General features: G+C 30.3%; 2 protein-coding genes across 6 annotated transcripts; one reads left to right on the top strand and one right to left on the bottom strand.

Moving 5' to 3' along the window:
- Positions 1-1,122: 1,122 nt before the first annotated feature.
- On the bottom strand, positions 1,123-9,686 carry EMB1417 (Pentatricopeptide repeat (PPR) superfamily protein). 4 transcript variants are annotated; one of them, XR_003804533.2, is made up of 8 exons: positions 9,527-9,686; positions 8,701-8,803; positions 8,487-8,585; positions 8,175-8,318; positions 7,711-7,923; positions 7,081-7,275; positions 6,501-6,640; positions 1,123-1,327 (listed from the first exon to the last, which is right to left on the bottom strand). XR_003804533.2 is itself a non-coding variant. In XM_029272377.2 (7 exons), exons 2-7 carry the CDS (start codon positions 8,782-8,784, stop codon positions 6,557-6,559), a joined length of 819 nt encoding a protein of 272 aa, XP_029128210.1. In that variant the 5' UTR covers positions 8,785-8,803; positions 9,527-9,686; the 3' UTR covers positions 6,293-6,556. The 4 variants fall into 4 exon arrangements, 3 of the variants coding, with proteins under 3 accessions (XP_029128210.1, XP_020220836.1, XP_082931958.1); XM_029272377.2 differs by lacking the exon at positions 1,123-1,327 and having other exon boundaries at positions 6,293-6,640; XM_020365247.3 differs by lacking the exons at positions 1,123-1,327; positions 6,501-6,640 and having other exon boundaries at positions 6,847-7,275.
- A 435-nt stretch (positions 9,687-10,121) lies between these two features.
- Positions 10,122-16,451, top strand: LOC109804200 (Pentatricopeptide repeat (PPR) superfamily protein). 2 transcript variants are annotated; one of them, XM_020365992.3, is made up of 11 exons: positions 10,130-10,326; positions 10,569-10,662; positions 11,985-12,204; positions 13,226-13,328; positions 13,421-13,488; positions 13,912-14,091; positions 14,196-14,321; positions 14,463-14,801; positions 15,272-15,424; positions 15,838-15,933; positions 16,108-16,451. In XM_020365992.3, the coding sequence occupies exons 1-11, from the start codon at positions 10,245-10,247 to the stop codon at positions 16,210-16,212; spliced, it is 1,566 nt and encodes a 521-aa protein (XP_020221581.1). In that variant the 5' UTR covers positions 10,130-10,244; the 3' UTR covers positions 16,213-16,451. The 2 variants fall into 2 exon arrangements, with proteins under 2 accessions (XP_020221582.1, XP_020221581.1); XM_020365993.3 differs by lacking the exons at positions 15,838-15,933; positions 16,108-16,451 and adding an exon at positions 15,633-15,819 and having other exon boundaries at positions 10,122-10,326.
- The last annotated feature ends 4,228 nt before the right edge of the window (positions 16,452-20,679 follow it).

Raw genomic sequence — 20,679 nt, 5'->3', positions numbered from 1 at the left:
CAACAAAAATTGTTAGTTGATAATTTTTTTCTTCGATCTCTACCGTTGATTATATCTATAGTCTTGATTCTCCAAATAATCAAATTTCTATCATAATTTTGTGATTTTGAGATTAATTGGAATGTAATATTCTAACACTTAGTCAAAATAATACTATTTTTGTGTATTATTTTGACTATGATCTTTTATCTCTACACTTTTGAGTAGCATGTTACTCATCAAATATTTTGTCATTGTTTCTATTTATAATTAATGGAATATTTATTAATAATGGAAAGATAAATATAAAAAAGTGATGTTGAACAATTTTTTTTTTAATTTTATTATACATTTATTATTACTCTATTTTATAATGTACAGTAGTGATAATAAAAATAAAATTTAAAGCTCATACGGTCTAATCAAAATTTCAACTATTGGACCCACCTTAATAGTTTCAGGTTTGTCGTTTTTAATTCAATGAAATTATTTTGTCTTTAAAAAAATACATCTAAATTAAATTATGTGGACCTTATATTTTAATTATAAATAAGAAAGGAAATGATTAATGAACAAGGAAGAAAAGAGATTGCAAGTAAAATAGTAAAGATACAAAAAAAAGAACTATTAACTTATAAGCTAATTGAAAATTTATGAAAATAAGTTAGAAATTATTATAATAAACTTATGTAATAAACAAGTTTGTTTTACTCAAACTAACTTATAAGTTAATCATTTTAAGGAATTCTAACTTAGTTGAAAAAAGTCATGAATTGTTGTAGATCTTTAGCCAATTCTGATTAAAAAAACATTAAGTTAAAAACCAACTTATAGGCTACTATGTGATTTGCAATTCCATTTTGTTTTATTATAAGTGATGAAATTGAAATTTGCTCAACAAAATTGCTGCATAATTAATTTCTTCTTATGTTACCACACTGATTTTTTTTATTTATTTTCAATTTAACATTGAAACAGTTAAATTAAAAATGAAATATTACAAAATAAGGTAGTATTAAATACGTTATATATATTTAAAGTGGATAATAGTGACATTTTAGGGGGAGACTTTGAAAAGTCTCTAAGATATATATATGAAGGGTGACATAAATAGTATACGTATATGATAATGCAATAAGAGATAAGTGCGAGGGTTTGGAACATTAGCTTTGAATAAACAAAGAAGGTGACAGAGTACGTTGCATGAGCATCATCTTGAGGGACCTCTTACTGTTTTCAATAATTATCCTACTTCTCTCCATTATACTTTGATTACCAGATATGCTATGCCACTGTCTTTGTTAATTACAAGCTTGTACTCTTACTTTTGGATCTTTGCATTACTTTTCTGCAGTATAAAAAATAATAATAATAATAATAAGGCAACAGCATTCAACTTTTTTTTGTTTTGCTAACATGTACAGCATTCAAATTTAAAATAAATAGAAAAATAATTTATGGAAGAAAAAAAATACAGTTTTCGAAGAAGACTTAGGCTCAACCGTAACTATTGGGGCAAGACTTGGAAAATTCTTAGCTCAACTTGTCTTGTGTCAGCTCAAGTGCTTAACCGCAACAATTGGGGAAAGACTTGAAAAATTCTTAGCTTAACCCATCGTATAAGTATTAGGGTTTTATGTCATCGATCCAATGCAACTTAAGTATAAAATATTTTATACAGCCAGTTAATCACAAATCATCAATATTAATATAATTTAATTTTAAGGTAGTTGTTAAAACTTCAATAAACATATCATAAATAATGATTTATGATACAATTCATATAATACTTTGTATAGTTGAGAGATAAAAAGTGAAGGGAGAAAAAGTTCAAATGTAATAAAAAAAAATAGAGAGAAAAAAAAATGTTTTACGTCTTTCGAAATTCTTAATGAATCTGGAGACTCCTGTTATTATGAACACAAAGTTGGAGGTTGTAACACTTCAATTTTTCATTTTAGTATTTATATATATATATATATATATAATTAGTATTTATCAGGGTTACATGACTCCCTGATGCATCTATATAAGGCAAAGTGCTATCTCAGTTACTAAGCTGGAGTATTTCATTCCCTAAATGGGTTGAAACTGTATTATAAATTATAATCACATTTTACTTTGTTTCAAACTCACATTATAGCATTTCCCTTTGTTCTATTAAAACTTCCCCTTCCTATATATTATTTAGTATATATCAATTTAGGTTTCTAGATTCTGAATGGTGTGTAAACAAATTTTATAATTACATGTAATTTTATAGTGTTTATTATTTGAGAAGATTACACTCTTTTAAGGTTCTTAGATAACACATTTTTTACTACTACTATATTTTGTAATTTCTATGAGAAATTTAAAAGACATACTCAGATTTATAATGCAATTTAGAAATTTAAAAGACATACTCCCTTTTCTTACTTCCTTTTTTGGTTTCTATGATGGTTTTGAAATCTTTTTATTTAGTTCTTGACATTTTCTTTGTTCTCATGAAAACCAAGTTTTTTTTAAGATGCCTACAAACAAAGAACCCTTTTGAGAGAGAAAAGAGGTTACAATTTTAGTAAAACTAACTTAACTTCCATAACCTCTCATATTCAAATTCAAAATTTTTAATGTCAAAATTATCCTTAATAAAATGAGAAGGAAGAACATTAATTTTAATAAATTTAAAATAATTCTCAATGACTCTTAATATATTTTAAGTCTAACAACCATTACATTAAACACCCTTTCATTAAAAAAGTCATTATCTAATTACATAAGTCATTATTAGATTAAATAATCTAACATTCTTCCACCTGCCTCATATGATAACTTGAAGATTCAACATTAAACTAGAAGAGCGCACCATATATTAAATTTACAAGTCACCATCATTAATTAAATTAAAATGATTGAATCATGGCTATTGCAAGTTATATTAACTACTTGGTTCCTTCCATGTATCACAAATCATTTAATTCAACTCAACTTTAATTAATATTGTAATATGTGTCTTTATTGTCCTTTCTAAGACACATTTTTATCATTTCACTAAAACAATAATGTATACCATATAATGGGAATGACAAGATAAACTAAAACAACTATAATTAAATTCATAAGTTTCATCCAATAAGAGCATTATAACTATATGTATATATATACATCATACTACATCATTAACAAGGACTTATCCATAACACCCATCCTTTCAACATGACAAATGAATATCTTGGATGGTAAACTTTTAATCAACAGATCCCTTATCGTTAATTTTGTACCAATATGCTCAATACATACTTTATGTTTATGCAATTTTTCTTTAATTGACAAAAACCTTAAATCCATATTTTTGCTCCATTAGAGTATTTGTCATTCTTAAAGAAGACAACTGTAGAGTATCACAATAAATCCTTAGTGGTTGGGCTATATCGTCAATAATACCTAATCTTGAAGTAAAGTTTCGAAATCATAATGCTTGAACTGTGACCTCAAAGCATGCCACAAACTCGGCCTCCAAGGTAGAAGTGACAATCATGGATTTTTTTGCACTTTTTCATAACCTCACTTCTCTAACTAAAAGAAATATGTACCCAAATGTAGATTGTGAGCCCATACATCCAGCATAGTCTAAGTCCAAATAGTCAATTACTTCAAGATGATCTAACCTTCTATATGTGAATGTGTAATCCTTTGTGCCTTGTAAATACTTAAGAACTTTCTTTGTATCTTTCCAATGATATATTCCAAGATTACTTTGATATTACCCAATATTCCTACAACAAAACTAATATTCAACCGAGTATATGTTTGGGCATACATCAAGCTTCCAACAACTAATGCATAAGGGATGAATTCTATTTCCTTTCGTTCCAAGTCATTTCTATAACATTGCATTTAACTAAACTTAATCCCTTTTTGAATTGGAACAATCTCTACAAAGAACTTTTCCATTCTAAATCTCCCTAACACCTTATTGATATATCCTTTTTGAGGCAATCCTAACACTTATTGTGATCTATCACAAAATATTTATACTCCTATCACATAAGATGTCTCACCTATATCTTTCATTTCAAAATTATTAAAGAGATATTTCTTTACATCATGTAGCATAGCAACATGATCAGTAGCAAACAAAATATCATCAACATATAAGACTAAAATTCCAAACCTTCTCCCATTGACCTTCGTTTAAATACATTGATTAACGATGTTCTCTACAAAACCATACAACGTAATGGTATCATTAAATTTAAGATACCACAGTTTGGAAGTCTGTTTTAGTTCATATATTGACTTCTTTAATTTAGACACCATATTTTCCTTTCCTATAAAAACATTTAAAAAGGCAATCTTTACATTCATTTGGTGAAACTCTAAATTATAATGATCTACCAAAACCAACACAATTCTCAAAAAGAGTCCATGTTAAAAACTGAAGAGAATAGGTCTTTTTATAGTCAATGTTATCTTTTTGAATGAAACCTTTGACAACGAGTCTAGCTTTGTACTTTTCAATATTGTCTTTCAAGTCACATTTGGTCTCAAAGACCCATTTACAACCAACTCATTTTAAATCATCAAACAATATAAAATAGAGACGATATGGGTCATAATGACCCAAAATAAATAGAGATGATATAGTCCATGACAACCTAATAAAAAAAATAAAGATGATATGGACCACAATGACCCAATAAAAATAAATAAATAAATAAAAGTAGGGTCACTATGGACCTCGTCCCCTTAAAAAATAAAAATAAAAAAATGGGATCATTATGGGTTATAGCAATCCAAAAAATATATATATATATATATATAAGCTCATGATATATTATATACACCTTTTTTTAAATAAATGAAGAAATTCTTATAATATCTTTAATTATTTTTTTTATTTTATACTACCAATATTCAATTTAGCACTTTCTTCTTCCTTTTGACACACCTTCTTTTCTCCTTTTTCTCTTCTTTTCAATTTTCATATGCACTTTCTTATCTTTCCCCCACTCCCTGCTTATTTCAGTATGTAATTTTAATTTTTTTTTCAATTTTACATTACTCTCTTCCTCTCTCCTCTTTCAATTTTCACACTATTACCTTCTCTCTCTCTCACCTTTTAGTTTTCACACACACCCAAGACGTATAGCTAGTTTTCGATAGTATTATAAGTGCTTGTGACTTTCTCGACAGTGTTGAAGATGGTGCCAAATGTGTGTTCTTTCTTTCAACACTTTCCCCATTTATACATCTATAAAACATAACATCAAATAATTTTAATGTTCCAAAAATTATTTTCCGAAATAGTAAAATTCATATTCCCAAAAGTATTTTCTAAAATTGTATTCTTAACATACTTCCAGATAATTCTTTTTGGAATACTAAATTCGTTATTCTTGAAAGTACTTTTTGAAATTTAAAATTTAAAATTTTGAAAAAAAACTTCCTAGAATTATGTAAAACAATACATTTTCAAAAAATACTATCTAAAACATTAATTTTATTATTTCGAAAAATACTTTCTAAAAATTTATTTTACATAATTTCATAAAGGTCTTTCTAAAGCACTAAATTTAATGTTTCGGAAAGTACATTCCAGTAGTGTGTTATTTTACTTACTTCCAAAAAGTACTTTCCGAAATACTAAATTTACTGTTCCAAAAAGAACTTTCTAGAAGTATATAAAAAACACAATTCCGGAAAATGTTATTTGGAATGCTAATTTTACTATTCTATAAAGAACTCCAAAATTGTGAAATTAGTGTTCCGAAATATTTTTTCTATAACACTAAATTTAATGTTAAGGTTTTTGAAAGTGTAAAAGGGAAGTAAGTGTTGGAGGAAAACATGGGCATCTGGTTGACAAAAACTGTCAAGGAAACTACACTTGCCTACAACACCATTACGCCCCAATTCTACTGTTCGAGTGCATGTGAAAAGTGAAAGAGATAGGGGGGAGAGGAAAAGAGTAATCTCAAAATCGAGAAAACTAAAACTATTTATTAAAAACTGAAAGAGAGAAGAAAAGAGGTGTGCGAAAAAGAAAAAAGTGATAAATTAAAAATTAGAAGTATAAAACTAAAAAATTAAAGAATAAAAAAAGATTAAGGAAATTATTTTGTACTTATAAAATTTTTTGTCACTATAACCTATAGTGACTAATAATAAACTCTTTCTTCATGGCTTTCATGGCTAAAATAACCAATTACATGTATCACGTGACCCATAGTGACAGTGTAAAACGACTCAAAAGGCATAAATAGTTACAAAACAATCTCACTTAAGTAAATAGTTTCAAAAACTACACCACAAGCATTAAAAAGCCCTGTTGGATGGAAAGCTAGTTTTAATACTTTACTTTATAAATTCTAAATATCACATAAAGAAAACACAAATCTCCCTTCACAAACGCAAAAACAAACATGTTGCCAGACTCTCATGCTCTAGTCTGGATTTTGAAAAAGTTTTAGACCCATAAATTAGAATTAGAAATAGAATTTGAATACTATACATATAAGAAACAATACAAAACCAACCTGCATAACAGCGTAATCAAAGTCTCTCTAATGCAGAAACGTGCATCTTGTGAATTTCAAGTCATAGCACCCATGTTGAATTCAGCATTGATACTGGCTTCGGAGAACTTCAACTCTTTGGCTTCTTGATTGCAGGATCCCTGAGTAGTAGATCGCTCGTTTAATGAATTATTTGATATCCTCTAATGAAATAGCCATCATCAGATTCTCAACCTCACATTTTGTGAAATTTTTAAAAACTTGTTCTCCTAGTCCTTCTCCTAGAGTGTCTTCACTCTTAACTTGTAGGACATGGACATGCACATAATGATTTCAACTATGATAAACAATAACTGCCAACAGAAACTTATCTGAAATAATTTTTTATCATCATTCTCCCATTCCATTACACATCCAAAATAGGTTCCATACTGTCATACATATCATTTGAAATTTGTTCAGGTTCCATGGATATTATATCTGCATCCTGTCTGAGTTGTTGATCATCAATTATCTCTGAAGTCTCTTCTTCAGATTTATAATTATTGTTTAAGTCCAAGTTTGTTTCAACATTCTCATGCCTTTTTAAGTATGTGTTGACCTGATTAGACTGAACTTGCACTTTGACTTTTACACGCTTTCCTCTGATGTATCTATATTCCCATTGTTGTGGTGGATATTTTGCATGTAACTTCTGGTATTTGTCTAGCATACCCAGCTCTTTGAAGGCTTCTCCAATCATTGAGACCACAGAAATACTAGGTCGAAGACCAAGCTCCTCCATGTCTGCAAATATCTACAGAAGAAATCAAGAAGTGAATATCCATGATGTGTCAAGTCTATAGAATCAGATACATTCAAATAAAGTATCATCTAGTCTTACTAATTTAGGAACATGTTATGTTGACATGTTACTGTTATTCAATAATGTCATTGAGTAAGGATTACTTTTGATGAACTTCTCCACAAGTACTTAATAAGAGAAGAAAAAAGAAAAAAGAAATAAATTTCTACATAAGCTAAAATTAATTTACACATAAGCTAATTTGTAAAAACTCTTTTGTATTAGTTTCTCCAAAAACTTATCATTAATTTGTATATTAACTAATTTTAACTTATAGAGAAATTGATTTAAATTTTCCTTCTTATTTCCTCCTATAAGTGTTTATTGAGAAATTTATCTAAACTAATGCTAAATAGTTAAAACTGATAGAACTGCAAATCATAATACCTCAAACATCTTATCATGCATGTCCCTTTTACGGTAGATAGATATCATTTTATCAAAAAATCTACGAGGCAAACTTTCCATGTACTGCATTAATAACTTTGTCCAAAGCTCTTCAGCTTCATCAAGACGGTCATCTTCTACTAAAGCATTAAGTAAAGTGAAATAACTTCCCATTGTCTTTCCTTGACCTTTGCTCAACATCCATTTTGTTACCTAAAGTGTCATGTGTAATTTGCATACGGATATTAGTTCATAGGCTATCCCCATATGGAATGTACAGCAGGAGCAATTGTAAGAGTAGGGAAACAACAATAAATAAATAAAATCAGATGCAAATTTGGGCTGAACATCTATCTTTAGATGTTTCAGAGAACTTGTTCGATGCAACTTTAAAGAAAGACAAGAAGTACACAAAACAAAGAACATTACAAATTCTTCTGGATACAATACTTTTTTAAAAGTACCTGTATTACCCGCTTCCACTCTTGTTCAAATTCTAAGGTTTTGAGTGCCTTTTTCACCGTGATTAAAGGGAACTCTAACTCCCAAGCAACATATGAATCAAGAGCCCCGTAAACTTCCTCTTTGACATTTGACAGTTCCTTAATCTGTACAAGACATTAGAAAAATTACTTTACCAGAGAAATGCAAAAACATCCAAGAAAAATCAGTCTGAAAGTTTCTGAAAAAATGAGAATGCCACAACTTCCAAGAGAGAAAACAATTGAAGCTTAAATTATCAGGTTAATGACAGAAATGAATAGAGAGACACTTACAGAATTAACTAGCTTAGCAGCCTTGGAAATGGTCCCGATTTTTTTATTGGTCTTCCAAACTCGGGGATATCTAGGTCTTGGACCTTTTGCAGCACATACCTAGTATTAAAAAAATGAAATTCAGACAGGTTTATCAACTGTTTCATTTAGTAGAGCTAAAACATTTGATGTAAAAAGTATTCCATCCTGAAAAGTGTAGACCTTAGGATCTTACCACAGTGCCTCGTGTACTTGTTGGTATTTTTATTGCTTCAAATGTTTTAGCAATAAGTAGAGGAGAATCAGTGAGTGCAAGCATCTTGAGGACCTAAAAAACTCTAAAATAGAAGACAAAACATCATGAGGACATAAACAATCACGAGGACTTACAAAGAGTCCAGGGTTATGAATTCCTTTTAGCATACTCAATTTCTTATGCTTTCACAAATTATTGACTGCCTGTTTGGTCTCGGTGGGAAATTTATGGCATAGCAACAATTACTTATGTAACAATAATAATCATTACGAAGAAAAGAGCAATTTAGTTAGCCTCTGATTCCAATTTTTGCTTTTAGCAGTCTCAATATTCCAGCTTCTGTGTACCACAACATAAACATAGATTAAGATACCAACCAGCCTGATACATAAAATCAATACTTGTTACCAATTTTAACAAAACCAGAAAAACTCATTTTCTTTATCTACTTATTTGAATCAGCTTTTTCAGCTATGTTACAGCTAGGTAATACATGCCATTAATTTTAATTTTAATTTTTATAAATCCATCCCTCAGCATCATTTGCACATAAGGAGCAACCTTTTCTCAACCACGTCATTTCATTTTACACATTAAAAACTGCTACTGGGTTTTCAATTTGTCGATAAATAAACTAACAGGGCAAACAAGTTCAATGAAAAAGCTCATAAATTCACACAACGACATAAAATCTACACCTTGTTGTGACATAAATTATTCATCAATGACAGCCACACAACCTTCATCATTACAGCGTCCAGTTCCACTGAAAATTGAATTAAGAAAAAATAGAAAAGAAACATACCACGGCTTAAGCACACTTTAGTCCAGTGTTGTGGAACTCAAAACTCAGCGTTGCGAACTCTTACCCTTTTGAACCATTTCAGAGAGAGAAACAAGTGTGGTGTAGTATACTGTTCTGTAAGCGAAGAACACAAACGTGAAATACCGCTAAGAGTTTGGGATGGATGGATATTTTATTACTCGATCCGAAACGACGGCGTTTCTTACTGTAGGGTAGGGCTGCGGTGTCACGTGTATGTCCTCGGGTCTCGTGTCAAGTTGGGCCAACTGAAACGGGTTACCGAATTAGGTTGGGCCCGAACTCATCTTTGGGTAATACAATTATTATTAATTTTTATTTATTTTAAGTTTACCAGAGTTTAAAAACGTAAAAATTTGCTTTAAGAAAAGTAATAATTTAAAATTAAAAAGGAAAAATCACACGCAAAGCTACAGAAGGTGCAATATTTTGAATAAAGAAAAACAACAAAAGCTGAAACCCGACCCAAGTTTTATTCCAATCCAAATAAACTTGACACGTTGGGTTTAAAACCGGATGAACCAGTCAAAATAAGTCACGTGACCAGGCGCACACACTTGACAATGTTTTTGTCCGTAGCAGATCACCACGGACCATAGCTAATCCAAAAAACAAAGGCTCATCTTCTACCTCAAAGCGCTACGGATCTCTCATAATATTCTCTGCCAACCAAAATAACCAAACCAATCACCAAAACACCATGATGATAATCGAGCCTGCCATCGCCGTTCGTTTCCACGCCGGTTCCGGCGCCGCCGCTCGCTCCGCCGCCGCACCATATCGTACTCTCTCTAAACCGTTCTCTCTGTCTCTTCTTTGGATTGCTTCGTTCTGTTTATCGAATCGAATGCTTTCGGTGACTCGGCTTGGCGGTGGATTTTGACTTGTGGAATGTGATGTTGTGAGAAGTTCTAGCGACTTTTAGGAAGCAAAAACGGCGGCGTTTTGTAGTTTTTTTAGAGTTCTAACCGAGTAAGTAACTGTAGTTGTTATGCATTTGCTCATTGACCTGCTTTTTTGGCAGATAACCGTTCAATGTGGAGCGCTGAAGACGTGAACGGTGTGCGTTATGTTGCGTCGTGCCGGCTCGCGTGCAGCTGCGGTTTCGACGTGCCTTGGTATGCCGATTTTGCTATCTTATTGTGATTATTTATGACTTAGGGAAGTGTGTTCGGTGATTATGGAATGGAAATTAAGATGTGGTTGTTTTACGGTTACAGAAGTAATGGATAATTGTGGAAGGATGCTGCTAATGTGGAGACCTCTAATGAATTTAATTAGAATACTATTGGTCATGGATTGTTGTTTAATTGGAAATGTTGACTTTTGTAATAGTTACGTTAAATGTCGTATCGATAATGATTTCTAGTTAGTTGACCGTGTAAAATCTTTGCAACGGTGTATTGAAATTAAACTTGACCCTTAAAACGCTTTTCAAAGAAATTCAATGAAATCTATTCTAGAGAGACAATGTCTTCATTCATAGGATTCCAAGTATCTGGATTAATCGGAAGTTTGTTTCTATCTGACCTGACAAATATATGTATGTATATATATATATATATATATATATATATATATATATATATATATATATATATAGTTAATCACCTATACACTGCTAGTGTAAAGTTTTTTTACATTGGCAACCAATCATATCTTTTAATAGTATCATGTCAGTTGCTTATTTAATGAAATAATAATAGAATAAACAGCTTTAAAAGATATGATTGGTTGCCAGTGTAAAAAACTTTACAGTGTATAGATGATTAACTCATATATATATATATATATATAGGGAGCATATCAAGTGAGAAGGATTTATTATGAGAGGGTGAGAAGGTTAAAATATAACCCTTAGATTAATCAAGTGAGAGAAAATTAATCTAAGGGTTATATTTTAACCTTCTTACCCTCTCATAATAAATCCTTCTCACTTGATATGCTCCCTATATATATATATATATATATATATATATATATATATATATATATATATATATATATATATACACACACGCTTTCAATCCACCAGTGCTTGTATTTTTGTGTTTCATTGTGATTATCCGAACTTTCTCTTTGGGTGAATGAAATTACCATCATTTGTATGATTTCCTGCTAGTTAATAGTTATTATGCTAGAAGTAGAGGGCAAAGCTATGTGTTTGCCCTTTCTCGAGGTTGTTGTGAAATATGCATGATTGTCAAACCAACATGGCAATGACAATAGTGATGCTTGAATGGGGATTGTTGTAATATGATGTAATCTTTTGTATTTTGAAGAATTCTTTGGTAGGATATAGATAGGGTCAAATTTGTAATGTATTGTTTTACCTGTAACACTAATGTTGGAAATTTTGGCTACCTTCCAAGTCTAGAAATTAAAAAATGTTGTTGGAGGAAATATGTAGTGATTAGTGAATGAATATAACTCTACACAGGGTAAGAAGTCAAAAATACACAAGCATTCCGTTCACAAGAAGAAATAAACTTGCAAAGAATAGAATTAGGGCTTCATCAGAGCATCTGGGATCTCAGGATCCTGTAAAGAAAAATGAGAAGCCATCCTATCATCCATTTGAAGAAGTTGCTGCGTCAACATCAGAGAATAGTGAAGATGCTAGACTTACTGCAGCAGAAACAAGTAGAACAATTATTGAGGTACTCAGTTGTATTAATTTTTCTGATCAATGAAGTAACCTCACGGAAGGAGGACATAAAATTTGGCAAACATTTAGGTTTTCTCATTTTAGCATTATATTTATTTGTACAAAAGAGAGAAAGAAGAGCTTACTGTTTGGATTAAATGGTTGCTAGAGAACATCTTATGTTCCAAACCTGTGTTGTTGTTTTATAAAGAAAATTAATGATGGTAAATATAAGTGTTCAAACAAATAGCAAGTGTCTCCATTCCATTTTGAAAAGTGTTCTATTCACTTGTTTATAATTGATATAGCATTCCTTGTCTTTCAAAATGTATATAAAATTTGAAAATAAGGAAGAAAGCATTTTATTTTTAGGTTTACAGTTACATGGGTAGTTAATTACCAGATAACTAAGAACAAATGGTCTTTTGCGAGGCATCATTCTTTGTTTTGAGATCCATGAGTTAATTCAACTTTCAAGAAAACTGCTCTATAATTTTCCTTTCTGCAGCCTGTATTTGTTGAGTTTTTGACTTATGGAAAGTGAGAAGTTGACAAGGTTTCTTGCAATCCCTAGGAAGAATAGCGGGAAAATTTTGTTATGAAAAAATAATAATGATTTGTTAGGATTTGTCAAGTGTAAAGTCAAAATAATCCACTAGGTTTCTTTACAAAATTATTTAAGTTATAGAACGTCACTAACCGGATTATTGTTTCATTCTAGTAATAAACATTGAACTCATCACACCTGAATTTATATTCATTTTTGAAAAGCTAATGCCAAAAATATCTTTATATTGTGTTATATTAAAATCAGTAATTATTGAAGAAATTGTTTAGTAGTACTTACTGCTTGTGTATCATCTTAAATTTTAACAGACTGTGAGCTTTGGATCCTTTATCCCCAAGCTTAACTCATGTAATGAAAACTCTGAACTTGGGAGAAGAACTATATAAAGCAGCTTATCAGTTGCATCTGTTATTATCATAACAACTACGAATGCTAGATAATGATGATTGTCGTATATTATTTTTAGGTTAACAGCAAAGCAACACTGATGTTCTCAAGTTTGATTAGTGATGAATTTCATGAAAATATTATCTGGCCAGATTTGCCTTATTTGACTGATGAACATGGAAGTAAGTAATAGCAATATGACTGTCATTTAATATGTATTATTTTTCTTTAGCTTGGGTTTCAGCCACCTAATTAAATTCTATAAGCATTGCAGATATATACTTTCAAGTGAAGAACAGTGAAGATGTTTTGCAATCTCTAACTTCAGAAAATAATTTTGTGGTATGGCTGTCTCTACACTTTAGATAAATGCCCTGGAATTTCTTTTCAAATACATACAATCGGTTAGCATGATGTCTTCTGACATGCAGTTTAGGTAGACATCTATTCAGAGGAAAGGTTTACTTAGATTTGATGGCCTGATCTTTATGAATGGAATTTTATGTACAAAAAAATGTAATTTGGGAACTTTTGGGCTTCAACAATCAGTTTATATTCTCACTACTTCTTGTGTATCATTACACCATTTGAAGTATAAACAATCAAGCCTTACCAATCATTTGTGTGCTACAAATTATTTAGCTCATTTTTCATCTTTCACTCTTTCACTTTAGTCTCCAGTTCTGTTGCATTTTGCTAAGTTTGTGTCTCAAGACATGTAATAATGTTTGGTTTGTGGATTGTCTGTTCTGTATCTGGTTGTAGCAAGTCATTGTAGGTGTGAATTCAATGGAAATGATCTCCGAGATGGACTTATCAGGTCCTTCAGAAATTGACTTTGGGATCGAAGAAATTGATGATCAAGATACTGAGGATTTAGATGACAGCAATGAAGAGGATGAAGACGAAGATGAAGATGAAGATGAGAATGAAGATTATGATTCGGTCTGAATTTTCTTATATCATTCTGAGGCTTATATTCATTTCTGAACTGTACACACCATTACTATGAAAGATTATCCATTATTTTTTTGTATTATTGTTTGCAGGAATGGGTGGCTGTTTTTTCGGATGATGATGAGCAAGAAGACGATGATGAAACACTTGCAGACTGGGCAAAATTGGAGACTATGCAATATTCTCATCCAATGTATTTTGCCAAAAAGTTGGCAGAGGTAGATATCAAGTCAAATGTTCATTATATGAAGGAGTTTGGAATGACTTAATTGTGATTTCAAGAGACCTCATTCTAAAATCCTTTCTATTTCAATGTTCCCTAGGTTTATTCGTATTAGCTGACTTTATTATTATTCTAGATTGCTTCAGATGATCCAGTTGATTGGATGGAGCAGCCTCCAGCTTGTGTGGCTATCCAAGGGGTTATAAGACCTGCTTTTGTTGAAGAACATTCTACAATACAGAAGCATTTATCTACCAATCAATCCAGTGATACCAACAAAAGTAAATCCATAGAAAGTAAAGGGGAAAATATTGGTGTGATTAATGGTCATGTGCTTAATTCAGGATCTTCTGGAGATAATGCAGCACAGCAGGTGGAAAATGACTCTAATAGTGATAGCATCCCCTTTAGTGAGACTTCATTTTACAAATTGGAGATGATTAAGATTCAAGTGTTTTCTGCACAAGGAAATCCTGTAAGTTTGCCAACTTGTATGTGTTTGTGTGTGATTGTTTAGAGACAACAGCTGTGAACTTATGCAACTGATCATGCATCTTGTTCATATTTCCTTAAGCTGGTGATTTGCTGTGTTTTTCGCTGACTTCCTTAATTTTTAATTCTACCTAGTTAAGTAATAATGGATACAATTCATTGAAAAGGTTAAAATAAAGAGAGAAAAAAATGACAATTTCTAGAACAATTTATAATACTGACCTAAAATTCGGGCAGAGTGGTGTTGTTTCCTGGAACAACTTCAGTACTAAAAGAGGTGTGTCATCAGAAATGATTTATTTGTATTCACTGCAAAGCTGAATAACTATATAATTGATGGAGCGGAAACAAAAACATGGACAACATCAACATATAGCGGTGTGATATCTTAAAGTATATGTTATTTAGACCTCTTTCGGTTGAAAAGTAAATTTTTGTTCCGATTCTTTGCAGACTGCCCTTGAAATAGAAGACTACGTGAAAGCCCAACCCGATGCTATTGCACACTCTGCTTCTAAAATCATATCTCGTTTGAAAGTTGATGGAGAAAACACCTTGCAAGCCCTTAAGTCCCTGTGTTGGAGATGCAAGGGCCTTCAAGTGGAGGTAATATGTAAACTATTGGAATAATTTCTTTAGAGCACTTTGTTAGGTAGCTGTGTCTAAATCTCGTCAGCTGTCACCACTGAATGTTTTTCTAAACAGTTTTAGCATGTTTGGGATAGAGCCTATGATATTTTAAAGTTTTCTCATTCAATTCATCTAGAACATAAAGCTAATGCACTCTCTTACTCTCTGCATTTTGCTGCCGTAGATGGCTTTTAGAAATGGTGGTAGCACACCACAATCTTTATAAATGAGAAAATGCAGCTAAGGACATCTGTGTCTTAAATATAAAAATGAGGATAAACCATTTGGGAAGTTTCATTTCCTTATCATCTGTTTCATTTTCTTCAGAGTGCTTATGCACATTCTCATGTGTTACAGTCAATAATCACCTTGATTGCAATTTATTGCAGGAGGCACAACTTATCTGTTTAGACTCCCTTGGGTTTGACCTAAGAGTTTGTTCTGGGACTCAGATTCAAACACTGAGATTTTCATTCAAGAATAGGGTATATAAGTTGTTTTTCGTAACTATAAATTTTAATACCTTTATATTTCATATGTTATGATGTTGGTTCTGCTATGTATTGTACCTCCAACACTGACAAAATCAAGCCAGGTGGAGTACATATATCCTTGTATTTTATCCCCGATTATTTGTACTTATCAAATTACATTTGCAGGCCACATCAGAGTACAGTGCTGAGAGACAACTCAACGATTTACTATTTCCAAGAATTCATCCAAAGCAGCCAAAAATGAAGCAAACACATCAAAATGAATGCTAAAATCATCTAAATTGCATATCTTACATGAATTTTGTATGGCTTGTATGCCTTTGGTCAATGATTGTGTATAAAAGTGAAAGGCAGGGGAATATACCCCAAGCAGATGCCAATCAGGTTATGTAGATTGAATTTCATTCAATCATTAGTTGGAAGTAATTTTTTTCATTGTCTTGAGTCTTGACTACACTTTTGTATTCATCCTTTTTGTTGATTAATCTAAAACCTGCAAGTACTAGCAATTAGAGGCATTAGACATGAGGAACAGATGAATACAAAAGACCCCGAATTCTATTTGTAAGCCTTTTATAATCACATCATGGGATGCTATGGTCAATTCAGTGGCACCATGGAACCCAAAGTTTACCCTTTCGGAACTGGAGTTTCTACTGTATAGTGTCATGGCACAGATGGTAAGTGGAATGCTTAGTTATGAGGGAAATGGGCAACAAGCTTGACAACATTGTAGAGGACCAAAGGGGCAAGAGAGGGGAGGAATGAGATACAGCATGTTGTTGATGAATTAAGGATATGATAAAGGTTTAAACATTCGTTGGTGATAGGAAGCAACTTACAAGATGAAGCATGAACTTCTCTGTGGAAACGAAAAGGTGGTGACTGGTATTCTCACCAGTTAAAAGTCAATTGATATGAAATTTTGACGATTAGCGTCTGGTGAGTTGTTCTTTGATAGTTTAGTCGAGGCCTAAAAGAGATAAAATTAAGTGACTTAAAAGATTATATTAGATGGTCTTAAAATGTTATTGTATTTATTCATTTGTTAATATTAATTTTATTTTAATTTTTTAAAATACTAGATGATGACACATGTAAGGTTGTCATTCATTAGGCTTTGTTATTTAAAAGTAAGGTTTGCATTGTATTGAACATCAATAAAAATATCAATATTTATGTTTATCTTCCTATAATTTTCTTGTAGTCTTTTAATGGTAGATATTAGGAGTAGTGATAAAATAGCTAGTAACTTTCTATCAAATGGTGTTTTCATATGGTGTTTTCATTGTACCTACTCCACCTCTCATGAATGCATATAATCACTAATCCATGGATTCATTTCAACAATCGTACATTTACCAATCACAACTGTCACCCTACACGGCCAATTCCTACCACTCACCATACTACTTTCACCAGCTATCGCGGCAAGTCCCATGGTTACAACAGCCAAGTTTTCTAGCCTACCGTCATGGTTTCAAGATAAAATTAAGTGGTTTAAAGATTACATAAGATTGTCTTAAAATATTATTGTATTTATTTATTAATATTATTATTATTGTGATTTCCTAAAATACTAGATGATGATATATGTAGGGTTTTCATTCATTAGGCCTGCTATTTAAAGTAAAGTTTGCATTATATTGAACATCAATGAAATATTTCAGTGCATATTCTCTATAGCTTTCATGTAGCCTTTTAATGGTAGACATTAGAAGTAGTGATAGAATAGTTAATACTTTCTTATCATACGTGCTAAACATTTCGTTACTTTAGTTATTCTTGAAACTAAGAAAATATCACAGGGAAGAGAACATATCTGAAATGTTACCAACGATGCTTTTTATAGGCTTTTGGTGAGGCTCCCATTAACTACAATACCTTCCTTTAAGTGTGTGGTAGTTGACCACAGAATTAGGAAGAATAAGAGCCTCTCAAACTAAGAATTAGTGTAGCTTATGGAGTTGAATATTTGTGTATTACTTGATAAACTTGTTTGTCTCATGGCACTCAACTAGGGGAATTTTCGATGATTTGAAGAGAAAGACTGCTCAAACATATGCTATGGTGGAGTTATTGTCCGGGGCTCAACAAAAAGCTTCTAAAAACTTAACAATGATAGAGGAATGTTAAGTAGAAGAGCTAAAGGTGGCTTTTGATCGAGATATCGTCAAATGTAGATGAAAAATTCTAGTTACATATTATATTTTTTATTAGTTGAAATTTATTAGAAAACACAAAAAAGTGAGACCTAAATCTATAGTTATAAAAATTGCATTGGTCATCAAATCGGTTAAGGTATTAAGTCAATGGATCAAAGATTGAATCGATGTGTCACTAATTGAATAGTATTATTCCATCTCTATTAAATTTTTTCAAAAAAAAAATATTCATGTATGTATTTTATACTAATAAATTTCAATAAATTCATCTCGCATCTTAAATTTCAATTTCTATCTTATTTAAAATTATTTTTATTCTTAATCTATATGAAAAATACATGAGAAAAATTGCATATTAAATTGTATAAATTAATATAAATTAAAAATATAAATAATATATACATATGTATAATATACTTGTAATTTTGATGTCACAATAATATATGTAGTATGTGCATATGTATTATATTATTAAATATATAATTTAAAATTAATTATAATTATAAAAATAATTTAAGTTGCCCATATAACAATTAGACTTTTTTAAGTATATTGGTTGTGCAAAGGCAACTAAGGCTCTTCCCCTTACAAGAGTATAGGTTCCATTCTCATGGGGTCCACATAGGACTATTGATTGAACTGGTTTGATTCCGATTAATTAGTTCAACCAAAAAACCTGTCGATTCAAGCAAAGTTATAATGACTCATATCATATTATATATATATATATATATATATATATATATATATATATATATATATATATATATATATAAACAATAAGACTCAAGACTCGATTGGATTGTTAATTTCCGACTCAATTGGTTCGACTTGTCAGTCTTAACTTGTTTTTAAAACACTAGCTACATCTTATTTAATGAACTTTTCTCATGTTTTTTATTTTTATTTTTGAATTTTAACCAATAAACAAATGTGTTAGAAAAATTTATTCAACCCTACGAGTAAGTATGACAATGAGATCATCAAAGTGGGTAATAGGCCTTTGTACCTCACCTAATTGGATAAAAATATGTTTTATATATGTTTTATACTTGTGCACGTATCTATTAAGTAGATACTTACAAATTTTAAAAATATATGTAGATATTCATAAATAGTTTTGATTTTTTACAGAAATTAAAAATAACAAAAGTATATATTGAGAATTATTTTGAGTTTATATTTGATGTTAATTTTGTTGAAATATTAAAACTAATCATTTAACATTAATTTTCTATAAAAATAAAAAATAAAAAATAAAAAAATAACTTAAAATACATCAATGTCATAAAGTCCTAATAAAAGTTTCAACTCACAAAAATTAAATAATCTAATCTCATAATTTCACACAAAAATCAACTAAAACAAATAACAAAGAAGTGTGATCAATTAGGAATTTAATGTTACTTGCTTTTATATATATATATAGAGAGCAAGTAATATTATATATATATATATATATATATATATATATATATATATATATATATATAAATGAGTATAAAAAATTTTATTACTTATGAATATCCATTTATTATACATGGTAATTTTTATTCAAAGATATTTGTGAATACAAATATTTTTTGTCATCCTTATCCAAGAGTTAGAGAAATAAAATTTAGCATGTTAGATTAGATCATACTCTTAATTTAGGCTTGAAAAAGGATTAAGTCAATTTTGTTCGACATAATTATTGGAACAAGTAGACTAATAAAAATTAGGTCCATAAGGTACCAATACTATTTCGAGTAATATATTTTTTATTTTCCTATCTAAATTACATATATTTTTTAAAAAAAAAATTAAGAGACTCAATTTGGCTCAACAGGACAGGCCAACAAAATATGACTCATGTAACCCAATTCATTTGTCATGCTTGGCCGACCGGGATAGGTCAAACTATTTTGACAACTCTAGTACCTATCACTACTTAAGGTAGGTTGAGTACATGTTTGATTTTATATCCGTGATTCACATCTAAACTAGAATCACATCAAATTTGATGTAAAAGCAATTAATTGTTGCTTCACTGATCCACATGTAACAAAAATTGATGTGAATCCAAACATGTTCAAAGAGTTATAGATAAGAAAAATTCTTCATCTCCAATTGAATTGTCCGAAATATATTTTGAAAGTTTTAAAAATTAACTTAAATTATAAAATATTAAATTAAATAATTATTTAATAATAAATTTATTATAAAATATTAATATTTTAAAATTTTGGACCGTGTTTCCGTTCCAAATTTGGAGAATATAGCAATCCTCTATTGACATAATTGTTATTTGTTAGTGGCAACTTTTTGGACTAAAGTGTACCATTATAAGATAGAAAAATTCTTCATCCTCCGATTTTGCCGAAATATATTCCGAAAATTTAAAAAATTAACTTAAATTATAAAATATTAAATTAAATAATTATTTAATAATAAATTTATTATAAAATATTAATATTTTAAAATTTCGAACCGTTTTTCCGTTCCGAATTCGGAGGATAGCAATCCTCTATAAAATATTGAGATTTCAACGTAATAATATTTTAAATGTTATTTTGAGGATATTTTAGAGGGA

This window comes from Cajanus cajan, chromosome 1 (assembly GCF_000230855.2).
Source record: "Cajanus cajan strain Asha chromosome 1, NIPB_CcT2T_4, whole genome shotgun sequence".
NCBI lineage: Eukaryota > Viridiplantae > Streptophyta > Magnoliopsida > Fabales > Fabaceae > Cajanus > Cajanus cajan.
Note: the sequence above shows the minus strand (reverse complement) of the source record. Positions and strands in the feature narration are given on the sequence as shown.

What these genes read in the sequence shown, in the direction of transcription:
- EMB1417 (XM_020365247.3), bottom strand. Translation starts at nt 8,784, where the DNA reads ATGCTTGCACTCACTGATTCTCCTCTACTTATTGCTAAAACATTTGAA. An exon ending in CAAGTACACGAGGCACTGTG is followed by an intron (nt 8,586 to 8,700) that starts GTAAGATCCTAA and finishes TTTTAATACTAG; the next exon opens with GTATGTGCTGCAAAAGGTCC. An exon ending in CTGCTAAGCTAGTTAATTCT is followed by an intron (nt 8,319 to 8,486) that starts GTAAGTGTCTCT and finishes TGTCTTGTACAG; the next exon opens with ATTAAGGAACTGTCAAATGT.
- LOC109804200 (XM_020365992.3), top strand. Translation starts at nt 10,245, where the DNA reads ATGATGATAATCGAGCCTGCCATCGCCGTTCGTTTCCACGCCGGTTCC. An exon ending in TTTCTGCACAAGGAAATCCT is followed by an intron (nt 14,802 to 15,271) that starts GTAAGTTTGCCA and finishes GATTCTTTGCAG; the next exon opens with ACTGCCCTTGAAATAGAAGA. An exon ending in GCAAGGGCCTTCAAGTGGAG is followed by an intron (nt 15,425 to 15,837) that starts GTAATATGTAAA and finishes AATTTATTGCAG; the next exon opens with GAGGCACAACTTATCTGTTT.